This window comes from Chelonoidis abingdonii, chromosome 4 (assembly GCF_003597395.2).
Source record: "Chelonoidis abingdonii isolate Lonesome George chromosome 4, CheloAbing_2.0, whole genome shotgun sequence".
NCBI lineage: Eukaryota > Metazoa > Chordata > Testudines > Testudinidae > Chelonoidis > Chelonoidis abingdonii.
In genome coordinates, this window is record NC_133772.1 from 105,978,761 (window position 1) to 105,998,437 (window position 19,677).

The window sequence follows — 19,677 nt, forward strand, 5'->3', positions numbered from 1 at the left end:
TTCAGACACCTTGAGCTTGGGCCTGATACAGTAGATATGATAACCTCGATCGCAGCCATCACACAGCACCATGCTTTCCGCGTCACCTTTTTTTCGGCACATCTTACAGCGAGCATTTAGAATGGACTTAGACCAGATAATGCTTCGATCCAATGTGGAGAGATGTAGAAAGACTTGGGATAGGCTGCCAGAAGAAAGAAGAGATTCTCTCCAGCGATCCAGGACTGTTTTATATGAACGTCCACCATCACTGGCATCTTGTGTTATAGGAAGGAAACAGAAATTATATTACTTATGCAAGCATCCAGGTTCATTCTAGACTGATGATTCTGTGTATCTGAACTGAGACTCATGAGTAAAAAGCTACTTTTCATGTGATAAAGTAGGAATAAGCACCCAAAGAGCATTCCCACTCATTTCTTAACCTTTCAGTCTCAAGGATTTCCTGGCTTATATCCTGGCACAAGAGTTTAGTGCAAACCTGTGAACACTGAAGTTTCACCTTTGGATTTCACCCTTTAACACTAAGCTGTTGTCAACACATGATGGGAATATTCATGTCAAGTGTCTTGCTTTGGTGTCAATTTTGAAATCCAAGAGATTCTTAAACCAAAAGAAAGAAAATTCTCCAGCACACAGGCACTAAATAAATGAAAAGTAACTGGAAACACTTTTTTTTTTTTAAACCCATATATTTAAAGGTCAAAGAGGAAGTAAAAAAAAAAAAGTTACAGCAGTTGCTCAGCACTGATGTTTATACAGTAACACCATTTTCTCATTTTAAAAAAAAAATCTAAATCATGTACCCCAAATTTGAAGAAATAAAATACGTAAACACAAGTTGCATGGTTCTATATTGCAGGAAGAAGAGAGAATCAGCTAGATATACAGCACTCATGTTTTAAAAACAACCAAACAAAAAAACCCACCACCAGCCATATACACCACTGATCCCAAGCCCCTCAACGTTCCCCTTTACAACTCTTTCTGTGGAAGACCTATAAACTATGTGGCTTTTGGAAGGGTTCAGAGTGGGTCAGAAAAAAGTTACGTCCTACTTGGCTGCTTCTTCCCTACAGGTGCAGTAGAGGTGAGGTCTGAATGTGGCCCTGAGATTTTAAATGACCAACAAGCTTTCTGGAAACTTAATGCAAATTACATCAGAGGACTGCCCTGCTACTGTTCCAAAGCGTCATATGTCAACACAGACAAGTGGATCTGTCTAGAGTAGTGCCTTAATGGAAGAATTGTTAGGCAATAATCTAGAACAGGAAGGAAGGCAAGGTGTAGGGTTTTCCAGGATTACATCTGTTGGTGGTTCACTAACAACGATAGCTTCCTGATAATGAAGATTAACATTGCTGCTGCTAAAAAAAGAAGCAAGCTCCTCCTGAGTGTTGAAAGAAGCAGTATGGAAAACTGTGAGCAGAGGAAAGCCAGTATGTCACTACTAAAGTGCATGATCATACGACCGGTATTGCTAGTCATGGAGTGGGTACAGGAATGGTCTGCAATTCAGCTGCTTGCAAAACAACTTCTCCCCAGGGAGAGAAGTCCCAACCCTACCCTCTCATTTAATAGGCCATGCTGAGGTTACGTGTTCTTCATCCAAGGCCCTTTCTTCCTTCCCACCTAGAATCTGGTACTGGAGTGTGGCTCCTCCTAGCACTGCCTATGTTAAACTGTTACGTTAACTGTCAGGCAACTGCAGTTTAGACACTGGTTGTGAGAAAAGGCGGAGACTAAAGCCCTACAGTGACTAGACAAATACAGAGACTCTCTCCTCACTCAGTGAGGAGATAGAAAGAGTTTAGGCTAGGAAAGCTGGGCAAAAGACCCGAGGTTTTGGCAAATCTGAATCTACATCTATTTATTATTTAAAATTCAACAGAGAGGAAGGTTATTTTTGTGATTAAAGCAGTGGTTAAAGGGACTCGAGATTTGGGTTCAATTCCCAGCTCTGCTGCAGATTTCATGTGATCACTGTTAAGTCATTTTTATCATAGAGTCCCAGTTCCCTTTGTGTAGCAGTATAATGTTTTTTCCTCCTACCCTTTGTCTATTCAGATTGTCAACTCTTTGGGGGAAAAGGATATTCTTTTCCTATGTCTTTATAGAGTGAGTGTGGGACCTCCCGATCTCAGCTGGGGCCATTAGGTCCTACTGCACTAGATAACTTGTTTGATAAATCCATATTGTCACATGTCAGTAAATGTGCTCAGGGACCAGTTTTCTATTTCAAAAAGTTTCAAGGAAGGGTTCCTATGTAATCATATTATATGGTAGATTTTTATGTTACTCAGACAGTAAAGAATAAACTAACAGGTTTTGCTTCCATGAACTTGTACAGATTCCTACATCAAAACCAAGTGTAGTTCCTTCTGACTGCCAAAAAGGTAAAACATTTGACCCTTAAAATTATTTTTGTTTTTACCTCAAGCACCATTTAGATGTGCAGGAAGAAACAGTCTTACAGTTTCAGAGCTCTACTCCCTCATTCTATGCAAGTGACTACAGAATTATCAACATGTCAAGAAAAAAAAAGTGACAATAAAATATTTATTTTTTTCTAACTCTTAAAAATACAGAACATTTTTTAAATTTACCATCTTTCTGACTAGACTGGTCTTCCTCCCTCTTCCTCTTTTTATACCCCCACTGGTTCCTTTTATTATCTTCTGCATCACCTAATGTTAAATTTGTAAAATTATTTCAAACAACTTTTTAATTAGCAGTTGAAAACCACTGTTCTACCATAAAGGGAAAGTTTATCAGACAGAACTTTCTCGGGGGCTGGTCTGAGACTGTGAAGCATCACAAACCTTCTGCTCCAAGCACAAGGCACAGTTCTTTGACCTTGCCTAGTTTAACATATACATAGCAAGGTATACATTGAAAGACAAAAAACAAACCCCCTACGCTGGACACAAAATTCTCCCTTGGGGAGGGATCGGGGGAATGAACCAGATGTGACACATGCTAGTCATATCACTTACTGCACTATGGAAGGTATGCTCAGATAGTGTGGTGATGAAGGATGTATAAAACAGTACAGCATATTGCGTGTTGAAAAGAGGGGAACAGCAAAACAAAAAAAAGCAAAAAAGTATAAAAAATCTTGAAATTAAAAAAAAGAAGAAGTCAAGAATGGCATCAGAGAGGAGGAGGGAAATAGATAAAGAGGATAAAATAGAACTGTAAAACGTATTGTGCAAAGGGCTAAGGGGAGGTGACAGCTCCTATCCACCAATCACAAAGAGGCTCCAACAACAAAAATAAAAGGTTGGAAACCAGTGAACTAGAGTCACGCCTTGCATACAGAAATCTAGAAAAATAATGACTAGACTGTATTTGAGAGGCGGTTCTATAGTTGTATGAGAGACAGTGTGGTCCAGTAAAAGAACATTGGACTGGGATTCAGGAGATCTGATGTCTATTCCTGGCTTTGTCACTAGCCTAAAGGATGACTTTGGGCAAATCATTTCCCCACTCTGTGCTTGAATTTCCCCCCCATCTATAAAATGGGGATGATACGCTACTCCTTTGTAAAACACTGTGAGACGCTATGTACGTTTTTTTTTTGTTTTTTTTTTTAAAGGCATCTAAGAAGCCAACAACCCCACTTCTTCCATCAAAGGACCCATTGCAGGAAGAAAAAAAAAAAAAAAAAAAAAAAAAACTTTCATTTTCAGATGTCTTTCAATATAGAATTTTTCCAAGCTCAGACTGGTACGACAGAAGGGACCACCTTTCTCTGGTACTGACAGAAAACAAATTTTTGTACAAATCCCATCACGGCACTGCAGCCAATATGTAATGCAGTGTAGCTTCAAAACCAATTTGTTGTTTAATCTATCTGCCAAACTGAAAGATTAGCCACTAACGAGCAATCTGCCTAGCACTCCTATAGATGAAACTGTTTCCTGCATTTCCTAAATTCCCCTTGAATTTTGTTACTCTGTGTATTTATACCTGCCTCTGTATTTTCCACTCCATGCTGATGAAGTGGGTTTTAGCCCATGAAAGCTTATGTCCAAATAAATGTTAAGTCTCTAAGGTGCCAAAAGGGCTCCTCATTGTTTTTGCTGATACAGACTAACACAGCTACCACTCTGAAACCTGTTACTCTGTCAGTCATTCTCTGCTGCTCCACTTGTGTGCTTCCCGCCGATCTAAACTTTCTATAATAAGTGATAGAGTTCTCTTTGCAGCCTGGTGCACACATAGAAAACAAAGGAACAGTGTTGAGCATCTGGTCATTCAACTTCTGTGACGATTTCCTTTGTCTACTGTACACCCTGGAGGCTGCAAGAAGTAAAACTGGCAGTGATCATAGTAAATTTCACTCTGAAGTTCCTTCAGTGCTCATAAAGCACTATGGATGGGAAAGTAGGAGAGCTGGAAATTGCGCCAAGGGCAAAAACTGTTTTCAAATGTGGCTCCAATTTCTAGTGAACTAAAACAAAGGGGAAGATTAAAAAAAGCAAGGAAATGGAATGAAGAAGTGGCAACAGGGAAGACAAAAAAATGAAGGGATTCTACTGAAACTTTTGTTTGTTTCAGAAGAATGGAAGGGTCCTATTCTTACAAAAAAGTTTACCCCAGGAAGCTCTCATGTACATAAAGCTCCATGACTTCCAACATTTTTACCATCAAACTAATTAAACCTGCTGAAATGGAGCTCAAATAACCACCTTTTCAGGTAATGACAATTCAATCTTAGTTATCTGATTCCATTTTCCCTTTATTCTTTTAAGCCTGGCCCTATAAACCAGCCTTGTTTTATCTTCTTAAAGCAGTGTTAGCTTTTTTCTTTTCCCCTGGTTAGAATTCTTTAGAAAATGAGCAGGCTTTGTTCTAGAACATCTTAGCTTGGTTTATATATAAAGTAACTGCAACAAAATGACTTTTTTTCTGTGCACAAGGGCCAAAGTGCACAGAAAAAATGCGAAGTGGCCCTGTGATTTGGGGGCTGATGAGAGAATTTGTGGAGTAAAAATATATCATCACTTTGCCAAGGCAGACTGATATAGAATTCAGTGAGAGTGGTTGGTGTACACAATTTTTGTGCCAGTATAAACTATTTCAGCTGGGGGAGAGGAGGAGGGAGTGTTTTTCTGCTGTAATATAGTTAGAACAATATAGTTAAAGCAGTACAGTAAAGCAGTTCCCTCTCCTTCCTGCCCAGTGTGGATGCAATTATACCAATATAAAAGGTGCCTTATATTAGTATAATATATTGCTCTTCCCTGCATGAGGATAAGCTATACGGGCATAACAGTTCCACACTGGGGTGGTGCAGGGTCTGTAGCGCTTTAACAATACCAGTTTAGTTAAAGCAATATGGCTACTGTTTTAAACTGGCACGGTCTTGAAAGGAGAAGTAAAGACATGTGAGATTTAAGGCCTGCCACTTGGACAAGCCAGCTATCCTACAACACTATTAAATTTCTTTGTAAGACAACAGAACAAGCCTGTATGATTCCTACCCCGTTCCCTTCCAAAATCTAACCATTAAGAATACGGAAAAATGGGAACAAAGAAAACAGAATATTTAAATAATTTATAAAGTGGACTCAAATATATATGGGACTAAAGCTGAGCAAAAATTTTTGGTCAGATGGCATTTTTCAGCAAAAACTGTTTCAGGGCAAATAAAACTATTCATAAATTCGACAAGTGGTTTTGGCTAAATTAAAAAAAATCATTGACATTTTCAAAATGAAATGTTTTGACTTTTCATTTCAAAACCACTTAAAAATTTAGATACAGTTAATTTAAAAAATTTTCAAAACACACCCAAAAATGTAACATTGAATGGAAAAAACGGGGGGGAAAAAAAGTTTTGGATTGATCAAACAATGTTTGACCCAAAACGCTTAGCAAAATTAGGCCTGATGTTAGAAAAAAGTCCTTACAAGCATAAAGGCCACAGAACTAAAAAGTATTCTATATTAATAATTTCAGTAATGAGGCACTTCAGTTTTTTTTCTAAAATTTCTAAGGAACAATTTAGAGGATAAATTAATGTGATAGGGATTCTCTGAAGAAGGAAAAGACTATATGATAAAGCAGAAGAAGAAAAAAAAAAAAAGGGTGTGGGGTCCTCCCCTAGTTACTTTCAGGCAGGTTAGAGGGGGGACCAATGCTCGACAGACTTATACAGTACATACTGTGACACTACATGGAATAAGGCAGACCGTTTATAATATTAGTTATACCAATATTATAAAGTTGCAAGGAATCTGATCAGATATGCTGTGTAAGGTATCTGTGAAAATGTTGTGATTTGCCAAGTACGATAATCTTGTTTATATGTTTGTATCACCTTTGAATTGTGAGTTAAAGATATGTATGATATATCTGTATTTCAGACTTGTGCTGTGCATCTGGGTGATATCCCCAGACAGACTGACATCAGCACTGTCTAGCCTGTTCAATGGCCCATCAAGAGTCATCAACTGTACAATGAACTCATTGAAAGGAACCAGGGAATATACCTTATGAGAGTCAGCAAGGCATGTGGTATGCCTACAGACAGAGAACTTGAAGGCTTTTCCATGCCACCTTGTGTTTGGGACAAAGCATAACAAGCCACATGGCAAAAGACTATACAAGGCAGCTGCATCGTCTCTATTTGGTCTTCGTTCCTGCTTCTTATCTCTGGAGTAACAAACTGAAGCTCCAAACAAAGGACTGAATGACCCATCCAAGCTGTGGATGTGTTCCAGAGGGACTTTCAAGCCAGCAAACTCACCAAATACTGCTAAGAACCTGACATATGGACTTTGACGTCTCTGTATGTATCTGACTGCTTTATCATTTAACAACTCTCTTCTTGCTAAAAAGAACAGGAGTACTTGTGGCACCTTAGAGACTAAACGAATTTATTTGAGCATAAGCTTTCATGGGCTACAGCCCACTTCATCAGATGCATAGACTGGAACACACAGAAAGAAGATATTTATACATACAGAGAATATGAAAAAGGTAGAAGTAGCCATGCCAACTGTAAGAGGCCAATCAACTGAGATGAGCTATCATGCAATAAGGGGGACTGTGGTGATTTCATTTTTAGCTTCTTGATAACCAGTGTGGAGGACCAAAAGTACAGTTTATGACTGGTTGGTGAGTTTAACTTCAGTGTTAACCACTTGTTTTTCTGCTCTCCCTTTTGCAGCCTGTCCTGATCTTGGCATTTTCAGTGAGGGCTACCCCAGGCACCATTCGATGACACATACTTCTTGAGGCTTGGACCAAGTTGTCCTGTCCAAAGTGTTCTACACTTTGTACTCTTGGGAATTTGACCAAAAAGCTTATAGTATACACTAAAGGCCACATGCCCCAAGAGCAGAAACTATAGGAAGTATTTGGGGAACTTGAACATTCCCCAATGTTCCACAGATTTATAGCAATTATTGCTGTGCAATAACCACTTATTGAATATTTTTATTTTCACAAGGTCCATTGAAAGGTGTTAGTTATGTGTTCTTTTGTCCTGGTATAGTATCACCAAAACACTTCATGAAAGAAATTAAAAAAAATATATCTTTTTCTCTTCAAAAAAATCTAATACATAAATGAAGATGTGATATCAAGATTAAATGCTTACCAAGTGGTGCTTTGAGGAACCTGCGCTCGATGCCTTGTTCTATCTGAAGCAGTGCAGATGCCAAGTAATGGACCACATTATTAACTGGCTGCGGAGTGCTCGTATTTGTTGATGCAGTGCTTGGAGCTTCAGTTTTTAATCCAACAAGTCTAAAATTTTTAAAAAGTTAATAGAATTTATAGGATTTCAAATCCAATATTGAGAAAGGAGATAAATATTAATGAAAATCTTTTAAAAAGTTATATTGATTTGTTTGCATCCCTGTGGGTTTCTATTGTCTTCACCCCACACAAGCTGTAGTGCATTTAACAAATACATACGGAACATGGATGCATGCAAATATAAGATATATATGACAGTTGTTGGAAAATGTTTTACTAGGTTCCCCCCTCATATAAATAGCATACATTATTATAAGACTGCAGCATAGCAATATAGAAAGAACGAACCAAATATATGAACATAAAAACCATTTATAGTATACAAGGGTGAAATTTTCAGACATGCCTTAATGTAGACATTAAGACTTGCACTACTAAATCACTGAGGTGCTTTCAAAATCCCACCCTGTGAAAATAAAATTGCTCACCATCACTATATAGTGACATTTATACTACATAACAGACTAACGACCCTTCCCAACATATTCATAAAATTAACAAAAAATAAAAACCCTAAGACAAAGGCCCGCACAAAATCCAAAGATAAAAAGAACTACAATGTGCAGAAATAGCCCATTCATGCTGAAAGTAGAGACAATGCCTAAAAATATCCCCCAAATCTATTTCTGTTTTGAGGGGGAGGTAGTATTACAAGTTGCTATGACTAAATGGAGTAGAGTCACTAGCAGATCAAGTCGGTCTTCAATCTGCACACATCTTCTTGAAGAGCCCATACAACATGTCATACTGATGGGGCTTAGCAGATATGATGAAAACTTTCTACATTTGGTACAATGGATTGCTTCCATAATAACAGCATTAGGCCTTTTATAGGTTTGAGTCTGAGTCAAGTGTAACCATCTGTAGTTATACCTCATTAAAATTCACTGTTAACTGTAATATTTCCAGAAGTCAGTTTTTTTCTAAATGATGTGATAGCCAGAAGTGAACCTTTAAGCCTCTAACAAAGAGCACCTAAACTATCATCCCCCAAGGAATTTGTAGGTGTTAACCTCCAACTCTCCTCCCCCCACCCCTCATCAGCTATACCACTGTAGAATGCATATGGGAGGGTCAGCAGGAGTTCAAGTTTGTTGTGAGAAAATAACTCTCAGACTGACAAAAAGAGAATCCTAGAGGCGGGGAAAACAGCAAAAACCTCTGCTCTTGACCACTAATGGCTGCAAACTTAAACTTAACACAGGGGTTCTCAAACTGGGGGTTGGGACCCCTCAGGGGGTCACAAGTTTATTACATGGGGGCCATGAGCTGTCAGCCTCCACTCCAAACCCCACTTTGCCTCCAGCATTTATAATAGTGTGAAATATATTTTAAAAAAAAAAAAGTGTTTTTAATGTATGGGGGGGAGGGTGTCGCACTTAGAGGCTTGCTGTGCGAAAGGGGTCACCAGTACAAAAGTCTGAGAACCCCCGACTTAACGCATTTTAAAACTACCTTTAACAGACAGAAGCATCATCATCATCTTCTTCTTCTTCTTCAAGCAAATTAGAAAACAATTTCCCACTTGTGTCTTGCTCAAAAACCACTCCCTCTTCCCTGGTAATCTCCACCCACAATTTTTTTTTCTTTAAAAGCCAGTTTGAACAGACAAGCAAGCTGCAGTAATCCCAGATGATAAAAAGCAAAATGGAAAGTCAGCATTTCAATTTTGTTTAAGTGAAAGCATACATTTTCTCCCAAGAAGGAGTACCAAATTTGTAGTCTACAACTGATAGTGCAGCTTCAAAATGTGCAATGCCCTGAATTCTGACTTCAGTAATTGGAATCAGACTGAATGTAGTGAAACACAGAAGCGTGAAAGATATTTCAACACCAACCAGAAGTAAGAGTACATTTCAAACACACAAAGCAGTTGCTCAGTTTTCTTTTTAAAATATAGTTAGAAGTTTTTCACTCAATTTGCAGTAGAATGGAGAACAATTCTTAACAGAAATAACTTTTGTTAGCCATTGATTAAACATCACTAATAAAGAATAAACTAAAATCTGATTTCCTGATGAATGAACAAAGCAAGCTTTCTATTGTTGCTGCTCTTTTTGATATTCAAAAGCTGCTAACACTATTTTGAAGTCATGTGTGTACCTTTAACACTTTGTTGCCCAAAAAGCCTGAAAGAGAAAAGGAGACTGTATGCTTCTTTATAGTGCACTACTTGGCCTCCTAGGCCCTTATGAGACATCATCTGCTCAGAGTTGGATGGAATGACCAACATCAAAAGGGTTCCATCACATGACTCCAGAATCCTTAAGTTTCTATTTTAGTATGCAAGACTTTTATTAGAGGAGCTCAAACCAGAATATTTAATGGAAAGAGTCAATATTATGGATAACAATGGTGGAATTAAAGGCTTCTGCAGTGGAACTGAGTGCAGGCAATAAAAAGTACTTAAAACTTTAGTTTTTTGAAAATTAAACATGAAAGGACTAGTTCAATATTATGGCTTTCAGGAAGCAAAAAATCCCCAGATCCTATCAAAGATACAAAGGAGATGAGTGAACAATTTCTAGACATCTGTTTTAAACTAGGATGCAATTTAGTCTGAGTGCTAATTCAGCAACCTGCTATAAAGATAAATAGATAAGAAAAAATAAATTCTAATCGCAACACTGTCCAGCTCCCAACTTCAAGATACGATTCAGGAAGCTGTCCACAAATAACATTGTTTGGAGAGAGCAAAGCTGTTTGTTCCAGATTGCTGTTTTATCAATCTAAACAAAAGTACAGTGTTTAACAAAATATAAATCTTTCTGGATGAAGCTACAATATCCATGTTATTTCAGGGCACACAATATATATTAAAGGGTTTTGTTTCTGAAACCATTAAGTTGGTGTACAATTGCAAAAAGGACTCTGAAGATGAGCCATCTGAGAATGGGGCAATAAAAAAAAGTTTTCTACCAATGTCTCCATTTTCATAGGTTGAGAAACACAGATTTAGGGAAAGGTCCCTTGTCCTCATCCTTACATGTATAGTCTATTAATACATGTATACATTTATAGCTGCAATACTATGTAATCTGAAGTTTCCTTTCTGTTCTTTTACTGAATTGCAATTTACTTTAGGTCGATCACAACTAGTGTTAAATAGAGTGAACTGTATTTCACAAAAATCAGTTCACTTATTATTTATATTTCAGCAATATCAAAGGTTCTAATAAAGGTCAGGGCGCCATTGTCTTAATTTCTTCTACTATTGCTGAAGAAAAGTTAAACATGCAGCTTATCTGGCGAGGGATGGGGTGAACAATGATGCAACATTAATTATACATAGAGCTCAGTGTCTGTCACGGATTCCATGACTTTCTGCGACTTCTGCAGCGGCCAGTGTGACTGACCCCTGGGCCGGCCAAGCAGCTGGCTCCAGGGACAGCCACACCTGTCGCTGCTGGAGCGGCCCCGGGGCCAGCTGCACTAGCCTCTGCTCAGGCGGTTCCAGGGTCTGCCAAGCAGCGGTCCCTCCCCGGGCAGCCAGAGATGGTGGCCCCCTGGACGGCCAGAGCAGCAGCTGCTTAGTAGCCCTGGGGCACCCCTCTAGCTTCCCAAGATTTTGTCAGGGGTATTTATAGTATAAGTCAAGGACAGGTCACAGGGGCTGTGAATTTTTGTTTACTGCCTGTGACCTGACCATGACTTATACTATAAATACCTGTGACTAAATCATAGGTTTAATTATACAGCTTTTCTATTGAGCCTTTTTCCCCCAGCAAATTAAGTCTGGATGCTGGTTGCCAGACAGATCAAATATGTTGCAAGATATAAAATGCATGTATATATTTTGCAACATAGTACTTGACCTATTTTATTTAAACATACAAAGTAACAAACACTGTCACACAAATACTAGAGCAAAGTTCTGTAGCTCACTGGACATTAATACATTGCTTAAAAACACAAATTTTTAATATAGAGAATGTTGGTTCACAGAATTTATCAAAAATTATAGCACTTTAGCAAGGTGGTGATGTGCAAAAAGTCAACCTACACAAAAATTCCATAACACATAGAAAACAACAATTTCAAGATTGGTAAAGAAAAGATATTTGCTATTTAAATCACAGCTCTTACCTGTCCTTTACAATAAACTTGGCTTGATCATCTGTTTCCATTTCTTCAGCATCTTCATTCACAGTTTTAATGATACCATTTTCCTTGTTTTCCTCATTTAGCAGTTCATACTGCCCATTTTCTAAGGCTGCTCTCCAAGACTGCCTGTCTGTAACCTGCAAAAAACATGAATGAGAGCCTGCAGACTTCTGGTTGTGCCAATAATTGTAAACGTTTAACTTGAATTTCAAATAAAATAAAAATACTGTGCAGAGTTCTTTTTCAGGCAAAAGAGTGAGCAGCACTGTTTGGTTCCTAGAAAAGCCACTTTCCATGAAAAACTATAATGTAATACCTTAATTGCCCCCAGTGTTCCTTGATAAATTCTGTCTTCAATGTCCAAAAGAAAGTCTCTAAGTCTCAGTTCAAGCTGCTTTTCTGCAGACATTTGAAATGTATCATGTGCATTCTGTATTCTTCCCCGCCCTGATGAAAGAGGTTTGTTGTCACTTTGAGGTTTGTCTGCAATAATCAATATGCTTTTTGTTAGGGCTTCCTGTTTCTTAAGTGACAAGAAAATACACTTTCAATAAGTAGGATTATGAACAACAACAAGAACTGTAGTTTTTTAAAATACCTCTCATTATTAGAAAGTATCTCAGTATTGAGATTTTCATATCATCATAGTAGAATCTAACCCAAACCCGGATCAAATATCTACATCCCCAAAGAAAGATGGATATTAGCATCCAGACCTCCTGAAAGGAAGCAGATTAAAGGGATATTGTTTACTTAAAAATCACATGCCTTTCTTAAAAGCTTTTACCTACCACTTTAACAAGTAATAGTCAGTAGTCTCTGACACAACTAACTCATTTGTCACATTGTATAGATGTTAAGTTGACACTGTCTCTTTAAAAAAGCCAAATGAAAGAATGGGATAATAAAAGCTTTAGGATATAAAAAGAAATGTCAAGCAGCACATTATAATAATAAGAGAAGTAAATATATGCTAAAGATTGGAAGGCACAAAAAAGTTGACAGCACACTCAAAAAGATTAAACCCATAGTCTGTAAAACCATCATGGATGGCAAAAGCCTTTTTTCACAGGATGTAAGGGAGTTGGGGTGGGAGTGTGCTGAAGAGAGAAGTACACAAAAACACAGAGGCAGTCAGTCAAGAATGAGCAAAGCAGCAGCGTGTATGGCTCTGGCCAGTGCTGCAACCAGACATGCTGCTTTGCACGATAAGTGGTAAGTGGGCCAGGGTTGGGGCTGGGGGGTTGTATCAGGGTGCTGAAGAGAGAAGTACACAAAAACACAGAGGACAGGGAGAGAGTGGCCTGTTATGGTAGGGCAGAGGCCTGTTGTCCTGTTGTGGGGAGGGGTGTCAGGGGGCCTGTTGGGGTGGGGGGGGGTGGATGGGGTTGGGGTCAGGGTCCCAAGGGACAGTTAGGGGCAGGGGGTCCCAGGAGGGGGCAGTTAGAGGACAAGGAGCAGGTGGGGGGTTTGGATGGGTTGGAGAAGAGGTAGATAGGGGCCAGGCTGTTTGGGGAGGCACAGCCTTCCCTACCCGGACCTCCATCCAGTTTTGCAAGCCCACTGTGGCCCTTTGGCCAAAAAGTTTGCCCGCCCCCTGCTCTAAGGTATGTGTGGATGGTCCTCTTTTTGGTTTAGGCCTTGTGCATGAATCAAATGGCAGGCTGGGATTTGCAAAGAGATGATATTCAGAAAGTTGATAGGTACTGGAGAAACATTTTAAATTAAGGGTTATTGGGTTCTGTTCTTGTTTTGTAAGCCAGTTTTGGGGTTAGGAAGGAAGGAGGAAAACAGTAAGCTGCTGCCTGTAACATTTAAAGTAATACCTTTGTAGTACAGTATTTTAAAGCATTTACAAACATATTGTTGATCCTTTCAACTGAAGGAAACATGGGAGTTGCTAAGTTCTGTTGCAATGGAACTCCAACCAAAAGTAAAATTGACATGGCTATATCTCATCACTGCAGCACAATTTACAAACTGTTCACCACAGAATTCTTTCCTTTGTTGAATAAACTGGACCAGAGTAGATTGTTTTATCCATTAGCAGTAACGGGGAAGAGGTGGAGTTTTTTACATTTACACTATAGTGTTTTCTCTGTTTTTGTAAATGAAAACCTAAAACATACCGAAGAAAACAAATTTGTGCATGAGACCAATATCCATTTATATGAGGGGTACCTATCACATGGGCAATAGCAAGATGAGGAGCGCATCAACTATTTATATGGCCCTGATTACAAAAAAGTCAGATTGTCCAGAATCGAAAGATTTCTTTTTTTGTTTTTGTTAAAGAAAGCTTCTAGCCTCTCCTGTCTGCAGAGAGAACCTTCCAAAGGAAGGCAAAACAATGAGTCTGCAGATGGCCTGAAACAACCACCACCCAATAGTGTTAATTCCCTTACCCCCTATTAATTTGAGTGTCAATTCCAACATCCAACAGTTACATTTCACTGTTAACTTTAGCTATTCTTTAATTGTAGAAGATGTAATGGAGGTAGGAGGTGGGAGTAAAGCCCATGGTTCTTGGAATTGGGAGTTGTTGCAGGGAAGAACATGCAGAGGGAAAGAACAGAGGACACAAAAAGACAAAGAAAATGGGAAGAAAAAGAAAAAGGAAAAGGAAAAAAACACAAATAGGTAAAAAGTGACAGAGTCCTGTGGCACCTTATAGACTAATAGACGTATTGGAGCATAATCTTTCGTGGGTGAATACCCACTTTGTTAGATATGTGGGTTTTCACCCACGAAAGCTTATGCTCCAATACGTCTATTAGTCTATAAGGTGCCACAGGACTCTTTGTCACTTTTTACAGATCCAGACTAACACGGCCACCCCTCTGATACTTGACAAATAGTTAAGTAGCTCTAACCAGAAAGGGAACATATTTTCCTTAGAGTGAAGAATGTGACAAGTTTAATTACTATGTAAAGGCTGTTCTCTCTTTCTGATCTCTTTGCAAACCTCCACTGACAACAGTGGGAGATCAGCTTTGGATTGAAGGGAACAGAAAGTGTCCTGGATACACAAACTATAATTAAACAAAAAATCCAGACCACTCCTCTGAATGAGCTTGCCACCCCTACCTAGAATGTCTCAAGATAGTTCACTGTGGTTAACTTCACAGGAAATTTACATAATTCAAGACTCAGGCCAGGTCTATACTACAGCCTAAGTTGATACAACTTACGTTGCTCTGGGGTGTGAGAAAGCCTCCTCCCCATCCCCAAGCAACGCAAGTTTCACATTGTCCATACCGGTGCTGTCTGCTTCTTGCTGAGGTGGAGTAATTATGCTGACAAGAGAGTGCTTCCCCATCAGCGTAGCACATCTTCACCAGACACGCTACAGCAGCACAGCTACATCGGTGCAGGTGCATCAATGTGGTGCTGTAATGTAGACTTGCCCTAAATTAAATACTTTGAAGATAACTGAAAAGAAAACTTTCTATGGTAAAAAAATTCCAGCAAAAAACTACACAAACAAATTCGCTACGTTTTTGTGTAGTATACAAGACACAGCCTTTACTTGTGTCAGTGATATATGCAACTGTCTTACTGGCAGTATACCTATATGTAAGCCTCATTTTTTCTAAGAACAAAAAAGGTTCAGTAGTTTCAAGCAAGCTTCCAAATTTTGACACACACAAAAGCAATGTTATTCTTCAGAAAAAACTACTTATGTTGGCATAACCTTCCTACAAGAGTATAGAAACTTCTGCACGGATAAGCCTGTGCATGTCACACAGAGGCCAGCACAATTAGGTCTTTGTGCCAAATTCTTGGAAAAAGCAATCAGGCAACATATATAATTGTTTATCCTGTTCATACTAATCAGTTCTGCAGCGGTTTTGAATTATTTCACACATCCAGTGGCGGCTCCAGGCACCAACGCAGCAAGCATGTGCCTGGGGGGGCGTGCCTGTAGCCGTGAGGGCGGCAGTCAGGCAGGCTTTGGCGGCATGCCTGCGGGAGGTCTGCCGGCCCACAGCTTCGGCGGCGGGTACGCCAAACGCGCGGGACCGGCAAATCACCTAAAGAAATGCCACCTGACTGCTGTGCTTGGGGCAGCAAAAAACAGAGCTGCCCCTGCACACATCATCATCATCATCATCCGAAAAGCCATTCAAGTCTAAGTAATAGTAGTTGCCTCTCCTTGTGTCCTCTGTCTTCAAAGGCAGACCATCTTGTCTGTTCTTTCAGAGCAGAAATATTGAGATATCATCAACATACTGAAAATGAGCTCATGTCAGATACCAGTGTTCAGGATTACCACCTACACCAAAGTTTTCTTTTACTTTTAAGACTCCCTTGCTTTTTTCCTAGCTACGCATGCTGTAGCTAGTGTCTTCCCAGGTGGGTATAGCTAATTACTTCTTCTAAAGACCAACAACAGCAACTCTGATTTATGAATCAACATCAAGAAAACAGTGAAGCCGCTACCCTTCCACTGAGACATCCATGAAATACATTATCCATCACAAAAATACATTGAAACCTGTTTTCTGAAAAGCAAATAGTTCAGCTGCTAAGACATTTGGTAGAATCATTTAATCATTTTATAGGATATTCTAATAATTCTTATAATGCTACTCTGAAATCAATTGTGAAAGCAAATTAGGATCAAATACATTTGGAAGAAATTGTCCTTTACCTGGAATATGGAATCTTTCCACAGGAAAACGGTTTAGTTGTTCATATATTCTATTTTTCTCTTGTAAAAGAGTTTCTTTTAAGGCACTCTCCCTATGTCCTCGGGAATTCAGAGCCTCTAGGAGTTGATCCAGTTGTTCCCGAGAATTGTAAAAGCACCAGCGGTTTGGCTTATATACTGGTCTTGGCACATCTACAGCAACACAGGTATTTGAATCTTGGTCAATATTGGAGGTAGATTCAGATGACTTCAAAGACTCTCCAGTTTTAGTGGATACCTGAAGTTCATTTGTGATGTGAGACGGTATGCTATTCTGAAAGGAAGAGGGTCGAGGCAATAACATGTCTTCTGTGAGACCAGAATAGTCCTCTTCTATAAACAATCCAGGAATGGAGGGGAAAATCCAGTAGCGTCGGTACATGCGGTCACGACCCAGTGGAGAGATATTGGTGCAAGCTGTAGCATTCTGAATCTTTTCTATAAGTTCCTTCTCTTTCTTTTGTTGCTCCAGTTTTAAAGCTTCTTCCTCCTCAGCAGTAAGAGGTTCCCTCTTTTCACAAGAAGTCTCGTCTTGCCTTGTAAATTCCTTAAATCCATTTTGCCCCCTCTTACCTAAAAATGAAAGGAAGAAAACTGACAGTATTGTACTTGTAACCGCCATCATTAGCATAGATCTCTGGTCACCAATCCATCAATTGCAATTGACTCTTTGATCCTGGGGACTCTCCCAGTTGATTGTGATCTCTGATTGTGTAGCGGGGCTGCCGCTAAGGCAGGCTCCCTGCCTGACGCAGCCCCACACCGCTCCTGGAAGCAGCCAACACACTCCCAGGGAGTGGGCAGCGGTCTCTGCACGCTGCTCCTGCCTGCAAGCACTGCCTCCACACTTCCCACTGGCTGGGAATGAGGAACTGGGGCCAATGGGAAATTAGAGGGCAGTGCCTGCAGAGAGAAGCAGCGAGCAGAGCCATGTGTCCCCCACCCCACTCCCAGGGGCTACAGAGGCACGTTGGCTCCTTCTGGGAGTGGTGTGGGGCCGGGGCAGGCAGGGAAGCCTGCCTTAGCCTCACTGTGCCGCTGCCTGGGAGCCACCCATGGTAAGTGCTGCCCGGCAGCAGGCTGCACCTCAACCCTGGAGCCAGCACCTGGGCTGCACCCCAACCCTCTGCCCCAGGCTCAGGCCAGAGCCTCTTCCCACACTGTGAATCCCTTGGCCCCAGCCCAGAGCCTGTACCCCCTCCAGAACCCCAACCCCCTGCCCCAGCCCAGTGAATATAAGTGAGGGTAGGGGAGAGTGAGCGACGGAGAGAGGGGGAGATGGAGAGGGCGAGGGCAGGACTTTGGGGAAAGGGCAGGGTAAAGGGTTGCCCTTAAATTCAAAAAGTGATCTTGGGTGTAAAAAGGCTGGAGACCACTGGCTTAGATTCGCCCACTTTCTAACAAAAGTGTTGTGAATAATCAGGTTAACATTATCACTGGTCAATAACGAGGAACAAAATCTACTTGTATACATAGAGGAAAGGTCTGTTTAGAACCGTTTCTCCTTCCAGAACCTAGAACAAGTTTTATTTACTGTTCTTTATAATTATTTATACCATTGAAAATATATAAGCCTTACAGAAAATCTCTCTTGGCAGACTAAGTAAAATTATAAGAATTTCACAGAAAAACCACCACACAAAGTTCTGGCCTTGCTTTTACTGCCATGAAATCTACTTTAAAAAAACCCCACAAATCAAACACACACACACTGTATACAAACATACATTTAAATCCCAGTTCTATCAAAAATTTGTTCACAATAAAGTAATTTACTACCTTAATTTGCAACGTGGACTTGCTGAAAACATTCCAGTATATGTTTTAATGAGTAAAACTGTAATAAAGTCGAAGACCCTGCCAGCAACACAGGCTGAGATAGTTAAATTGGAAAGAAGAACTTGATGTTGAAACAAAGGACAGGGAATCAGGCAATCTGCATTTTATTCCTAGCTTTTACATAGACTTCCTGTGTAATTGTCCTCAGTTTCCTCCATTTGTAAAATGTGTATAGTAATATTTGCCTACCATATAGGCAGAATGGTATTCTAAGGCTTAACACATTAGGGTTTAAAAAAAATAATTTTTTTTTTAGCTTTTGCAAACATTTGTGATTCTCATATCTCAACCTCCAATGGAAAGGACTACAGAATGAATAGTATTATAATAAGACTCAGAATTCCTATTCCATGTATCATTGGAGGTCCAAAATCACCAAAGGCTTTCAGAAGCGAAGATCCTTGCACAAAGCCCGCGGAGGTAGAAAATGTCCATCCAAGAGGAACAGCAAGTTAGACAACTCTTTCACCCCTGGAGGCCCCACAGACAGCCTGTAAGCCACAGTGTTGCATGATTCTGTGCAGCTCACTTGCAGTCCCTCCTAGATGAATTCCTCGGAAGCTCCTAGGGGGAGATTAAAGCTGTCTGGGGGTACATCTGGGCCTGGGTGGATCAGGCCTCACACCTCCCCCCATCAATAGAATTAATTAGTTAAGTGGTATAAATCACCTTAAAGAACACTATGGAAAAATTATTGGTTTCTTTAATTCTACAAAAGATGAAGTGCCTGAAAATGAGTCAGCCACCATTCAAGATTCATGCAGAGCACTAATAAATAACTTTTCAAGCCACAGCCTATCTCCGGTCTTTCACTCACATAAAGAGTCCAGAAGGCAATGAGAGAAGACAAAGAGGAATAGAAGCTCTAGAGTACATAGGACTGAGAGCTAAAAGAGGGATCAAACCAGCTCAATTAATTTATTAACTCATTATGATCAAGGTCTTTTTTCTTTATATTTACAATGAAGATTAATGCTTTTTAAAGGTTTACTAGAAAAGTAAAGATTTGCCCAATTGTTAATTTATGCATATATACATACATACATACATACATACAAGTACACAATCATTTATTTTTTACCTCTTCTTCCTTTTTTGTTTGGTCCTGGTTCTTCCTCATCCTCGGTCACTGTGTCCAAGTCTTGTTCCTTCTGCTCAATTTCTTTGCTCTCTGTACTAGTATCAAGGTCTTCCCGTTCCTCTTCCCTGATGGGATAGTACAACAGAAGTCCATAGTCAAACAACTGAATGAAGTTGGCAAAGAACAT

The 19,677-nt window shown here is 39.8% G+C and overlaps 1 protein-coding gene across 5 annotated transcripts in view; it reads right to left on the reverse strand.

The window, feature by feature from the left end:
• Window positions 1-19,677, reverse strand: part of BAZ1A (bromodomain adjacent to zinc finger domain 1A) — a 127,669-nt gene that overhangs the window by 15,817 nt on the left and 92,175 nt on the right. For all 5 annotated transcript variants that reach the window (XM_032762846.2, XM_032762847.2, XM_075065508.1 and 2 more), the window contains 6 exons: window positions 19,491-19,615; window positions 16,532-17,143; window positions 12,194-12,360; window positions 11,860-12,014; window positions 7,613-7,761; window positions 10-257 (listed from right to left, as the gene is read on the reverse strand). In XM_032762846.2, coding sequence (XP_032618737.1) covers window positions 10-257; window positions 7,613-7,761; window positions 11,860-12,014; window positions 12,194-12,360; window positions 16,532-17,143; window positions 19,491-19,615 — 1,456 coding nt within the window. The remainder of the gene's footprint in view (window positions 1-9; window positions 258-7,612; window positions 7,762-11,859; window positions 12,015-12,193; window positions 12,361-16,531; window positions 17,144-19,490; window positions 19,616-19,677) is intronic.